General features: G+C 41.3%; 1 protein-coding gene across 2 annotated transcripts in view; it reads left to right on the top strand.

Moving 5' to 3' along the window:
* LOC139749880 (uncharacterized) overlaps positions 1-14,490 on the top strand; it is a 496,304-nt gene that overhangs the window by 234,262 nt on the left and 247,552 nt on the right. For both annotated transcript variants that reach the window (XM_071664258.1, XM_071664259.1), the window contains exon 4: positions 10,247-10,359. In XM_071664258.1, coding sequence (XP_071520359.1) covers positions 10,247-10,359 — 113 coding nt within the window. The remainder of the gene's footprint in view (positions 1-10,246; positions 10,360-14,490) is intronic.

Raw genomic sequence — 14,490 nt, forward strand, 5'->3', positions numbered from 1 at the left:
TGCTTGCACAGTGCCATTGTACAAAGGCAAAGGGGATAAGAGTGAGTTCTCAGATTACCGAGGTATAAGATTATTGAGCATGCCTGGGAAATTTTATGGGAGGGTATTGATTGAGAGGGTGAAGGCATGTTCAGAGCATCAGAAGTGGTAGAGAATGTGTGTATCAGGTGTTTGCTTTGAAAAATGTTTGTGTGAAATACTTAGAAAAGCAAATGGATTTGTATGTAGCATTTACGGATCTGGAGAAGGCATATGATAGAGTTGATAGAGATGCTCTGTGGAAGGTATTAAGAATATATGGTGTGGGAGGCAAGTTGTTAGAAGCAGTGAAAAGTTTTTATCAAGGATGTAAGGCATGTGTACGTGTAGGAAGAGAGGAAAGTGATTGGTTCTCAGTGAATGAGGTTTGCGGCAGGGGTGTATGATGTTTCCATGGTTGTTTAATTTGTTTATGAATGGGGTTGTTAGGGAGGTGAATGCAAGAGTTTTGGAAAGAGGGGCAAGAATGAAGTCTGTTAGGGATGAGAGAGCTTGGGAAGTGAGTCAGTTGTTGTTCGCTGATGATAGAGTGCTGTTGGCTGATTCATGTGAGAAACTGCAGAAGCTGGTGACTGAGTTTGTTAAAGTGTGTGAAAGAGGAAAGTTAAGAGTAAATGTGAATAAGAGCAAGGTTATTAGGTACAGTAGGGTTGAGGGTCAAGTCAGTTGGGAGGTAAGTTTGAATGGAGAAAAACTGGAGGAAGTGGGGTGTTTTAGATATCTGGGAGTGGATCTGGCAGTGGATGGAACCATGGAAGCGGAAGTAGATCATAGGGTAGGGGAGGAGGCGAAAATCCTGGGAGCCTTGAAGAATGTGTGGAAGTCGAGAAGATTATCTCGGAAAGCAAAAATGGGTATGTTTGAAGGAATAGTGGTTCCAACAATGTTGTATGGTTGCGAGGTGTGGGCTATAGATGGAGTTGTGCGCAGGAGGATGGATGTGCTGGAAATGAGATGTTTGAGGACAATGTGTGGTGTGAGGTGGTTTGATCGAGTAAGTAATGTAAGGATAAGAGAGATGTGTGGAAATAAAAAGAGCGTGGTTGAGAGAGCAGAAGAGGGTGTTTTAAAGTGGTTTGGGCTCATGGAGAGAATGAGTGAGGAAAGATTGACCAAGAGGATATATGTGTCGGAGGTGGAGGGAACAAGGAGAAGTGGGAGACCAAATTGGAGGTGGAAAGATGGAGTGAAAAAGATTTTATGTGATCGGGGCCTGAACATGCAGGAGGGTGAAAGAAGGGCAAGGAATAGAGTAAATTGGATCGATGTGGTATACCGGGGTTGACGTGCTGTCAGTGGATTGAATCAGGGCATGTGAAGCGTCTGGGGTAAACCATGGAAAGCTGTGTAGGTATGTATATTTGCGTGTGTGGACATATGGATATACATGTGTATGGGGTTGGGTTGGGCCATTTCTTTTTTCTGTTTCCTTGCGCTACCTCGCAAACGCGGGAGACAGCGACAAAGCAAAAAATATATATATATATATATATATATATATATATATATATATATATATATATATATATATATATATATGTTTGAGGACAATGTGTGGTGTGAGGTGGTTTGATCGAGTAAGTAACGTAAGGGTAAGAGAGATGTGTGGAAATAAAAAGAGCGTGGTTGAGAGAGCAGAAGAGGGTGTTTTGAAATGGTTTGGTCACATGGAGAGATGTGGTATACCGGGGTTGACGTGCTGTCAGTGGATTGAATCAAGGCATGTGTATGGGGGTGGGTTGGGCCATTTCTTTCGTCTGTTTCCTTGTGCTACCTCGCAAACGCGGGAGACAGCGACAAAGCAAAAAAAAAAATATATATATATATATATATATATATATATATATATATATATATATATGGATGTGCTGGAAATGAGATGTTTGAGGACAATGTGTGGTGTGAGGTGGTTTGATCGAGTGAGTAACGTAAGGGTAAGAGAGATGTGTGGAAATAAAAAGAGCGTGGTTGAGAGAGCAGAAGAGGGTGTTTTGAAGTGGTTTGGGCACATGGAGAGAATGAGTGAGGAAAGATTGACCAAGAGGATATATGTGTCGGAGGTGGAGGGAACGAGGAGAAGAGGGAGACCAAATTGGAGGTGGAAAGATGGAGTGAAAAAGATTTTGTGTGATCGGGGCCTGAACATGCAGGAGGGTGAAAGGAGGGCAAGGAATAGAGTGAATTGGAGCGATGTGGTATACCGGGGTTGATGTGCTGTCAGTGGATTGAATCAAGGCATGTGAAGCGTCTGGGGTAAACCATGGAAAGCTGTGTAGGTATGTATATTTGCGTGTGTGGACGTGTGTATGTACATGTGTATGGGGGGGGGGGCCATTTCTTTCGTCTGTTTCCTTGCGCTACCTCGCAAACGCGGGAGACAGCGACAAAGTATAAAAAAAAAAAAAAAAAAAAAAAATATATATATATATATATATATATATATATATATTGGGGTGAGAGGTAAATAAAGTGCGTAAGACAAGGGAGCAAATGGGAACTTCAGTGAAGGGCGCAAATGGGGAGGTGATAACAAGTAGTGGTGATGTGAGAAGGAGATGGAGTGAGTATTTTGAAGGTTTGTTGAATGTGTTTGATGATAGAGTGGCAGATATAGGGTGTTTTGGTCGAGGTGGTGTGCAAAGTGAGAGGGTTAGGGAAAATTATTTGGTAAACAGAGAAGAGGTAGTAAAAGCTTTGTGGAAGATGAAAGCCGGTAAGGCAGCAGGTTTGGATGGTATTGCAGTGGAATTTATTAAAAAAGGGGGTGACTGTATTATTGACTGGTTGGTAAGGTTATTTATATTTAATGTATGTATGACTCATGGTGAGGTGCCTGAGGATTGGCGGAATGCGTGCGTAGTGCCATTGTACAAAGGCAAAGGGGATAAGAGTGAGTGCTCAAATTACAGAGGTATAAGTTTGTTGAGTATTCCTGGTAAATTATATGGGAGGGTGTTGATTGAGAGGGTGAGGGCATGTACGGAGCATCAGATTGGGGAGGAGCAGTGTGGTTTCGAAGGTGGTGGAGGATGTGTGGATCGGGAGTTTGCTTTGAAGAGTGTATGTGAGGAGTGCTTGGAGAAGCAAATGGATTTGTATGTAGCATTTATGGATCTGGAGAAGGCATATGATAGAGTTGATATAGATGCTCTGTGGAAGGTATTAAGAATATATGGTGTGGGAGGCAAGTTGTTAGAAGCAGTGAAACGTTTTTATCGAGGATGTAAGGCATGTGTACGTGTAGGAAGAGAGGAAAGTGATTGGTTCTCAGTGAATGTAGGTTTGCGGCAGGGGTGTGTGAATGTCTCCATGGTAGTTTAATTTGTTTATGGATGGGGTTGTTAGGGAGGTGAATGCAAAATTTTGGAAAGAGGGGCAAGTATGAGGTCTGTTGGGGATAAGAGAGCTTGGGAAGTGAGTCAGTTGTTGTTCGCTGATGATAGAGCGCTGGTGGCTGATTCATGTGAGAAACTGCAGAAGCTGGTGACTGAGTTTGGTAAAGTGTGTGAAAGAAGAGAGTTAGGAGTAAGTGTGAATAAGAGCAAGGTTATTAGGTACAGTGGGATTGAGGGTCAAGTCAGTTGGGAGGTAAGTTTGAGTGGAGCAAAACTGGAGGAAGTGGGGTGTTTTAGATATCTGGGAGTGGATGTGGCAGCGGATGGAACCATGGAAGCGGAGGTGGATCATGGGGTGGGGGAGGGGGTGAAAGTTCTGGGAGCCTTGAAGAATGTGTGGAAGTCGAGAACATTATCTCGGAAAACGGTGGTGGGTGTGTTTGAAGGAATAGTGGTTCCAACAATGTTGTGTGGTTGCGAGGCTTGGGCTATGGATGGAGTTGTGCGCAGGGGGATGGATGTGCTGGAAGTGGGGTGTTTGAGGACAGTGTGTGGTGTGAGGTGGTTTGATGGAGTAAGTAACGTGGGGGTGAGAGAGATGTGTGGAAATAGGAAGAGCGTGGTTGAGAGAGCAGAAGAGGGTGTTTTGAAATGGTTTGGGAACATGGAGAGAATGAGTGAGCAAAGATTGACCAGGAGGATGTATGTGTTGGAGGTGGAGGGAACAAGGAGAAGTGGGAGACCAAATTGGAGGTGGAAAGATGGAGTGAAAGAGATTTTATGTGATCGGGGCCTGAACATGCAGGAGGGTGAGAGGAGGGGAGGGAATTGAGTGAATTGGATCGATGTGGTATACTGGGGTTGACGTGCTGTCAGTGGATTGAATCGGGGCATGTGGGGCGTCTGGGGTGAACCATGGAAAGCTGTGTAGGTGTGTATATTTGCGTGTGTGGACGTATGTATGTGCATGTGTGTGGGGGTGGGTTAGGCCATTTCTTTCGTCTGTTTCCTTGCGCTACCTCACAAACGCGGGAGACCGACAAAGCAAAAAAAAAAAAAAAATATATATATATATATATATATATATATATATATATATATATATTTATTTATTTATTTATTATACTTTGTCGCTGTCTCCCGCATCAGTGAGGTAACACAAGGAAACAGATGAAAGAATGGCCCAACCCACCCACATACACATGTATATACATACATGTCCACACACGCACATATACATACCTATACATTTCAACATGTATATACATACACAGACATATATACACATGTACATAATTCATACTTGCTGCCTTTATTCATTCCCGTCGCCACCCCATCACACATGAAATGACAACCCCCTCCCCCACATGTGCACGAGGTAGCGCTAGGAAAAGACAACAAAGGCCACATTCGATCACACTCAGTCTCTAGCTGTCATGTATAATGCACTGAAACCACAGCTCCCTTTCCACATCCAGGCTCCACAAAACTTTCCATGGTTTACCCCAGATGCTTCACATGCCCTGGTTCAATCCATTGACAGCACGTCGACCCCGGTATACCACATCGTTCCAATTCATTCTATTCTTTGCATGCCTTTCACTCTCCTGTATGTTCAGGCCCCAGTCGCTCAAAATCTTTTTCACTCCATCTTTCCACCTCCACCTCAGACACATATATCCTCTTTGTCAATTTTTTCTCACTCATTCTCTCTATGTGACCAAACCATTTCAAAACACCCTCTTCTGCTCTCTCAACCACACTCTTTTTATTGCCACACATCTCTCTTACCCTTTCATTACTTACTCGATCAAACCACCTCACACCACATATTGTCCTCAAACATCTCATTTCCAACACATCCTCACTCCTCCGCACAACTCTATCTATAGCCCACGCTTTGCAACCATATAACATTGTTGGAATTACTATTCCTTCAAACATACCCATTTTTGCTTTCCGAGATAATGTTCTCGCCTTCCACACGTTTCAGTGCTTACAGAACTTTCGCCCCCTCCCCCACCCTGTGACCCACTTTCGCTTCTATGGTTCCATCGTAATAACCTTGCTGTTATTGACATTTACTCTCAGCTGTTTTGTAAGGAGGTAAATAAAGGGCGTAAGACAAGAGAACAAATGGGAACATCGGTGAAGGGGGCTGATGGGGAGGTGATGTGAAAAGATGGAGTGAGTATTTTGAAGGTTTGTTGAATGTGTTTGATGATAGAGTGGCAGATATAGGGTGTTTTGGACGAGGTGGTGTGCGAAGTGAGAGGGTTAGGGAGAATGATTTGGTGAACAGAGAAGAGGTAGTAAAAGCTTTGTGGAAGATGAAAGCCGGCAAGGCAATTGGTTAGGATTGTATGAAAAAAAGGGGGAGACTGTGTTGTTCACTGAAGGATATTTGATGTATGTATGACTTATGGTGAGGTGCCTGAGGATTGGCGGAATGCTTGCATAGTGCCATTTTACAGAGGTAAAGGGGATAAAGGTGAGTGCTCAAATTACAGAGGTATAAGTTTGTTGAGTATTCCTGGGAAATTATGTGGGAGGGTATTGATTAAGAGGGTGAAGGCATGTACAGAGCATCAGATTGGGGAAGAGCAGTGTGGTTTCAGAAGTGGTAGAGGATGTGTGGATCAGGTGTGTGCTTTGAAGAATGCATGTGAGAAATACTTAGAAAAGCAAATGGATTTGTATGTAGCATTTATGGATCTGGAGAAGGCATATGATAGAGTTGATAGAGATGCTCTGTGGAAGGTATTAAGAATATATGGTGTGGGAGGCAAGTTGTTAGAAGCAGTGAAAAGTTTTTATTGAGGATGTAAGGCTTGTGTACGAGTAGGAAGAGAGGAAAGTGATTGGTTCTCTGTGAATGTTGGTTTGCGGCAGGGGTGTGTGATGTCTCCATGATTGTTTAATTTGTTTATGGATGGGGTTGTTGGGGAGGTGAATGCAAGAGTTTTGGAAAGAGGGGCAAGTATGCAGTCTGTTGTGGATGAGAGAGCTAGGAAAGTGAGTCAGTTGTTGTTCACTGATGATACAGCGCTGGTGGCTGATTCGGGTGAGAAACTGCAGAAGCTGGTGACTGAGTTTGGTATATATATATATGTGTTCTTGGCGCTACCTCACTATCGCGGGAGGTGGCGAATAGTATGAAGAAAAAGAAAATATATATTTATATTTATATGTATTTTGCTTTGTCGCTGTCTCCCGCGTTTGCGAGGTAGTGCAAGGAAACAGATGAAAGAAATGGCCCAACCCACCCCCATACACATGTATATATATACACGTCCCCACACACAAATATACATACCCATACATCTCAGTGTACACATATATATACACACACAGACATATACATATATACACATGCACACAATTCACAGTGTCTGCCTTTATTCATTCCCATCGCCACCTCACCACACATGGAATAACATCCCCCTCCCCCATCATGTGTGCAAGGTAGCGCTAGGAAAGACAACAAAGGCCCCATTTGTTCACACTCACTCTCTAGCTGTCATGCAATAATACCCAAAACCACAGCTCCCTTTCCACATCCAGGCCCCACAGAACTTTCCATGTTTTACGCCAGACGCTTTGCATGCCCTGGTTCAATCCATTGACAGCACGTCAACCCCGGTATACCACATCAATCCAATTCATTCTATTCCTTGCCTGCCTTTCATTTCAAAACACCCTCTTCTGCTCTCTCAACCACGCTCTTCTTATTTCCACACATCTCTCTTACCCTTCCATTACTTACTCGATCAAACCACCTCACACCACCCATTGTCCTCAAACATCTCATTTCCAGCACATCCACCCTCCTGCGCACTACTCTATCCATAGCCCACGCCTCGCAGCCATACAACATATACACACACACGTTATCCCTGGGGATAGGGGAGAAAGAATACTTCCCATGCATTCCCTGCATGTCGTAGAAGGCAACTAAAAGGGGAGGGAGCGGGGGGCTGGAAGTCCTCCCCTCTCGTTTTTTTTTTTTTCAAAAGAAGGAACAGAGAAGCGGGCTAGGTGAGGATATTCCCCAAAGGCCCAGTGCTCTGTTCTTAACGCTACCTCACTAACGCGGGAAATAGCGAATAGTTTGATATATATAATATATATTATTATTATTATTATTACTACTACTATTATTATTATTGACTGCTGTTTCCTGTGTCAGCAAGGTAGTGCAAAGAAACAAAGAATGGCGCAGCCACTCATATATACATATACATATCAATGTATACATACATTACATACACAGACACATACATATATACACATGTATATATTTATGCTTGCTGCCTTCATCCATTCCCTTTGCCACACATGAAATAGCATCCCCATTCCCTTTCCAGCGATTTAGCACCAGGAAAAGACAAATAGAGTCACATTCTTTCAGTATCTAGCTCCTATTTCCATATCCAGGCCCACAAACCTTTCCATGGTTTACTCCAGATGCTTCACATTCCCTCTTTCAATCCATTGACAGCAGATCAGCCTCGGTATACTACATCGTTCTACTTCACTCTTATTCCATGCATGCTTTTCACCCTCCTGCATGTTCAGGCACCGATCACTCAAAATCTTTTTCACTCATCCTTCTACTGCCAATTTGGTCTCCTTCTTCCCTGCACCTCTGACACGTATGTCCTCTTTGTCAATCTTTCCTCATTTATTTATTTATCTTACTGTTGGGGATGGGAGAATGAATACTTCTCGTGACTTCCCTACATGTATTAGAAGGCAACGTAGAGGGATGGTAGCAGATGACTGGAAATCCTTCCTTCCTGTATTACTCTTGAAAAGAAGGAACAGAGGAAGGAGCCAAGTGAGGAATCTTCCCTCTAAGGCTCAGTCATCAGATTCTGTTGCTACTTCTGTCATGCAGGAAATGGCAATCATGTGTGAAAAAAGAAATTTATATTTATTTATTTATTTGTGGTTTTTTGCTTTTTTACACCGTAGCCACATTAACTGTTTCCTGGCTACCGCCAAGTTGATTTAAGGAAAAGATATCTCAAGCTCAGGTGTTGTAACTGTATTATTGTGGGGCTCAACATTATAATAAAAATAGTTATACCTTAGGTGCTAGTCTGATTATGAAAACATGGATGATATGCTGGAATATCTTTATTGGAAGACATATGAGGTAGTGAAACTTGGGAAAGGGTTAAAGTGAGGGATTATCAAGGGGCTGGGAATTTAAATTAACACTTGGCCCGAGATGGTTCCCAAACCCTGATTGTGGATTGTGGGCTAAGGCAGTCCTTTCTGCTTCCAGTCAGCCTTTGCCTCATTTACACTTTCACCTTCATGGGTTCCTACTGCGCATGAGTGAAACATGCCCTGTGTTTTGTGAAACTGGTGGTAGAAATGAAATTTGCATGAGTGAAACTGCATTCTTGGTTCATGCAAAATGATAGATATTATTCTTCTTATTATTATTATTCTTCTTATTCTTCTTCTTCTTCTTCTTCTTCTTATTATTATTATTATTATTATTATTATTATTAATATTATTTTTATTGTTATTATCATTGTTATTATTATTATTATTATTATTATTATTATTATTATTATTATTATTATCATTATCATTTTTATTGAAAAATTTGAAAGATGATGCAAAATAAGTGAAATGAAAGTATACAGCAAGAGATAACTGGGTAAACACTAGGGGGCCTAGAACTTCAGTTCTTTACAAGGTATAGGTAATTTTATGAGTAATAGTACAAGGAAAGGAAATTCCTTACATGATGTATTGTAATTCTATGTAAAGGTCTGGGCTAAAAGACGCTGAACCTATGATACAATTATAGTATACCTATGTTGAAATCAGAGGTCTTTTGTCCCTCTTGTTCTGCTGTTCAAACTTATTGAGCAACATAAGAACCCATTACTTTGGGTTCAGGTTTAGCTAGGAGAGTAAAGACCTCAGAAATCTATGTAGGATAATTTTGAGGTTAACTATAATTGTATCATTTAGTTCTTTGTCTTTTAGCCTTGTCTTTATGATAGACTTACTATATATATTTTCAGAAATAAGATCTTATCTAGTTCCTTTTCACTTTTAAGAGTTCTTTTGTAAAACTGTTTCTACACAACTTTGTGACTGGGAAACAAATGATGGGTAGACTGGATATGATCTTGCTGTTTTCATTTTGTTTAGTTTTTAATCTATTTCTTAGGTTCTAATATATCTTCTAATCTAGATGGTTTGCTTATAAATCAGGCTTGCTGCATTTTGTCATGATATCGGTAGTTGTACTGTCAAAAACTTGTCATCATGACAACCCCTTTTTAAATAGTTTTAATATTGCACAGCATTATTCAAGGCTAATGTGCTTAAAACATGCAGCTCAGTGAAAGATTAGAATCCAGAAGCGGTAGTTTTCATTCACTTCCCTCTCAGTTTGCTGTAAATATTATTTTGCCTATTAAAATGTTAAGCCATCATTGTAGCAAATTTGTACAAAGGATTTGGGCATCCCTGCCATTTCCCATCCTGCAGGTTTTGGGACCCCAGTTGTGCAAAATTAATTCCCACAAAAGGTGCTTGTCTGAATGCATTTGGTCCATTCCATGTAAATAGGAGTGGAGTTAATGATAGCTGATAGATGGCAATTTTAGAATGAAATTCAGTCTGGGGAATGTGGCACAAAAGCTTCAAACAATACAGAGGCCCGGACTCCTTCAGATTTGCAAGGTATGATATATATACCTGAAAATGATGCAGAGCTCATTATAGCATAATTTAGCCATCTGAAACATAAAGACATAGATGATGACAGCACTACACATCAGCAGTTTCCCAACTGTATTTAAGTGGAGTTTTCATTGTTAGAATTTTACACTTGCAGAGAATTGAAAGAGCAGTATGCTGGGCCAGAGCTGACTGTTGAGGTGAAGACAGCACCACCACTGCTGGAAGGAATTTTGCGCTGTAATCCAGCTGTTTTTACCAGCAGGCAAGGTACTAGTTCTGCAAAGTTTCTCTCTACCAATGTTGTTTAGTTAAACTGGTGTGTCTGTGTGTTATGACCCATTTGTGATTACCTGTTTGTATAGTACAGGGAGGGAGCTCTTTACTTATGGGACCCTGTTCTATAACTTTCCAAGCATACAGTTTTTTCAATTTTTATAGTCTTCATTCTGTTTCTTCATTTAGTTTGTTTCAATCACCCAGCACTTCACATCTTCCCTTATTGTTTTTTTTTTTTCTAAAAGATTAGTGTTCTTCCTAACCTTTCTTTATGAATTTCAAAGATCATTTGGTTGTTAATGGACTCTGCCTGCTTGAGGTCACACTTTGAGTGAAAAGTCACCTTTGGCAAGGTTTTATCATTGTCAATGAACGAAATAAGTAGTCTTGTCAAAGACCTTCTTGCTTTAGAGGAGTTTATCATATCCCTGCTACTGAGTGCAGTACAGCCTTGAAGCTGCAGGAGCCCCTGGAGAAGGACCCAGGTATATTAGAATAATTATAGTGATAAAAGTCCAATTGTCAAATTAGAAAAATCTTGAATTTTTTCATTTATATCATCTTTCTTCTTTCTACCAGTGTGGACTAATTCATGGCTGCTCTTCTCCTCATGTTATTTAGTTCTGTAACAGAAGTTGTTATTTTTGTTGCCCTCTGTTGGACCCTATGTATCAGATTTGTATGTTGATGCATACTTTACTTTGCTTTGAGATTGATGTATGCTATACATTTTTTTTTTAACACTTAGAAAAATTGAGAATGGAAAGTGTTGTCATTTAAAACAGTTTTGTAGAGGAATTGATGATGGTGGATACATTGTTATGGTCTGAAAATTCACTGAGAATCTATTTATTCATTAGTTGGTTTTAATGATGGTTGAAAGGACGTATGAGATGTTTCCCATTCTCTTCATGAGTAGCAGTGTATTTACATATTTGCTCTGTACATGGAGGGAGTTTTGCACTGAAAGGGGCCCTGTCTCTTAAAGATTTTGTGTTACCATACAGCTTCTTGAATTTATTTATGTTTTCTGAATTAACTATTTCTTCAGTCATTATATTTGATTCATCCACCAATCTTGTACTATGAAAATATATTTCACATCTTTCTTTTCAAGTTTCTTGCATAGTTTCATGCTATGTCCTCTGGTTGTGTTGTCCCTTTCTCTCTCAGAGACTTGTTCAACATCCACATAATCAGTCTCTTTTAAGAATATAAAATTGCAAGCTGTGTGTATTTGCTTGTGTGTGTGTGTGTGTGTGTGTGTGTGTGTGTGTGTGTGTGTGTGTGTGTAATTAATACCTGTGTACTGTATGGGGAGGGAATAGTACATTTTTGGGTCCCTCTACATGTTTTATCCCTTCCCTTTGCTTCCTTCTTGTTCTAAGATTTTGTCACAACGGCTTCTCTTATTCTCTTGGTTCAGGCAGTGCCAGAGGTCTCAGACTGTTTCCCTATAATAGTAAGAATAATTGTAAAGTAGCAGGAAGACTGAGTACAGAATGGAAAAAGGTGAGAACAATGGAAGTAAGGGGAGTGGGGGAGGAATGTGATGTATTTAGGGAATCAGTGATGGATTGCGCAAAAGATGCTTGTGGCATGAGAAGCGTGGGAGGTGGGTTGATTAGAAAGGGTAGTGAGTGGTGGGATGAAGAAGTAAGATCATTAGTGAAAGAGAAGAGAGAGGCATTTGGACGATTTTTGCAGGGAAAAAATGCAATTGAGTGGGAGATGTATAAAAGAAAGAGACAGGAGGTCAAGAGAAAGGTGCAAGAGGTGAAAAAGAGGGCAAATGAGAGTTGGGGTGAGAGAGTATCATTAAATTTTAGGGAGAATAAAAAGATGTTCTGGAAGGAGGTAAATAAAGTGCGTAAGACAATGGAGCAAATGGGAACTTCAGTGAAGGGCGCTAATGGGGAGGTGATAACAAGTAGTGGTGATGTGAGAAGGAGATGGAGTGAGTATTTTGAAGGTTTGTTGAATGTGTTTGATGATAGAGTGGCAGATATAGGGTGTCTTGGTCGAGGTGATGTGCAAAGTGAGAGGGTTAGGGAAAATGATTTGGTAAACAGAGAAGAGGTAGTAAAAGCTTTGCAGAAGATGAAAGCCGGCAAGGCAGCAGGTTTGGATGGTATTGCAGTGGAATTTATTAAGAAAGGGGGTGACTGTATTGTTGACTGGTTGGTAAGGTTATTTAATGTATGTATGACTCATGGTGAGGTGCCTGAGGATTGGCGGAATGCGTGCATAGTGCCATTGTACAAAGGCAAAGGGGATAAGAGTGAGTGCTCAAATTACAGAGGTATAAGTTTGTTGAGTATTCCTGGTGAATTATATGGGAGGGTATTGATTGAGAGGGTGAAGGCATGTACAGAGCACCAGATTGGGGAAGAGCAGTGTGGTTTCAGAAGTGGTAGAGGATGTGTGGATCAGGTGTTTGCTTTGAAGAATGTATGTGAGAAATACTTAGAAAAGCAAATGGATTTGTATGTAGCATTTATGGATGTGGAGAAGGCATATGATAGAGTTGATAGAGATGCTGTGTGGAAGGTATTAAGAATATATGGTGTGGGAGGCAAGTTGTTAGAAGCAGTGAAAAGTTTTTATCGAGGATGTAAGGCATGTGTACGTGTAGGAAGAGAGGAAAGTGATTGGTTCTCAGTGAATGTAGGTTTGCGGCAGGGGTGTGTGATGTCTCCATGGTTGTTTAATTTGTTTATGGATGGGGTTGTTAGGGAGGTGAATGCAAGAGTTTTGGAAAGAGGGGCAAGTATGAAGTCTGTTGTGGATGAGAGAGCTTGGGAAGTGAGTCAGTTGTTGTTCGCTGATGATAGAGCGCTGGTGACTGATTCATGTGAGAAACTGCAGAAGCTGGTGACTGAGTTTGGTAAAGTGTGTGAAAGAAGAAAGTTAAGAGTGAATGTGAATAAGAGCAAGGTTATTAGGTACAGTAGGGTTGAGGGTCAAGTCAACTGGGAGTTAAGTTTGAATGGAGAAAAACTGGAGGAAGTAAAGTGTTTTAGATATCTGGGAGTGGATGTGGCAGCGGATGGAACCATGGAAGCATAAGTGAATCATAGGGTGGGGGAGGGGGCGAAAATCCTGGGAGCATTGAAGAATGTGTGGAAGTTGAGAACATTATCTTGGACAGCAAAAATGGGTATGTTTGAAGGAATTGTGGTTCCAACAATGTTGTATGGTTGCGAGGCGTGGGCTATGGATAAGGTTGTGCGCAGGAGGGTGGATGTGTTGGAAATGAGATGTTTGAGGACAATGTGTGGTGTGAGGTGGTTTGATCGAGTAAGTAATGTAAGGGTAAGAGAGATGTGTGGAAATAAAAAGAGCGTGGTTGAGAGAGCAGAAGAGGGTGTTTTGAAATGGTTTGGGCACATGGAGAAAATGAGTGAGGAAAGATTGACCAAGAGGATATATGTGTCGGAGGTGGAGGGAACAAGGAGAAGTGGGAGACCAAATTGGAGGTGGAAAGATGGAGTGAAAAAGATTTTGAGTGATCGGGGGGGCCTGAACATGCAGGAGGGTGAAAGGAGGGCAAGGAATAGAGTGAATTGGATCGATGTGGTATACCGGGGTTGACGTGCTGTCATTGGATTGAATCAGGGCATGTGAAGCGTCTGGGGTAAACCATGGAAAGTTGTGTGGGGCCTCGATTTGGAAAGGGAGCTGTGGTTTCGGGCATTATTGCATGACAGCTGGAGACTGAGTGTGAACGAAGGGGGCCTTTGTTGTCTTTTCCTAGCGCTACCTCGCACACATGAGGGGGAGGGGGATGGTATTCCATGTGTGGCGAGGTGGCAATGGGAATGAATAAAGGCAGGCAGTGTGAATTGTGTGCATGGGTATATATGTATGTGTCTGTGTGTGTATATATATGTGTACATTGAGATGTATGGGTGTTTAGGTTTGTGTGTGTGGACGTGTGTGTATATACATGTGTATGGGGATGGGTTGGGCCATTTCTTTCTTCTGTTTCCTTGCGCTACCTCGCAAATGCGGGAGACAGCGACAAAGCAAAATAAATAAATAAATAAAAATAATCAATGTAATTACTAGCATGTAAATAGGATTTATCTGGGATTTTTTTTTTCTTTTTAAGTAGTTACC

The sequence above is a fragment of the Panulirus ornatus genome, chromosome 8, assembly GCF_036320965.1.
Source record: "Panulirus ornatus isolate Po-2019 chromosome 8, ASM3632096v1, whole genome shotgun sequence".
In the NCBI taxonomy this organism is placed as follows: domain Eukaryota; kingdom Metazoa; phylum Arthropoda; class Malacostraca; order Decapoda; family Palinuridae; genus Panulirus; species Panulirus ornatus.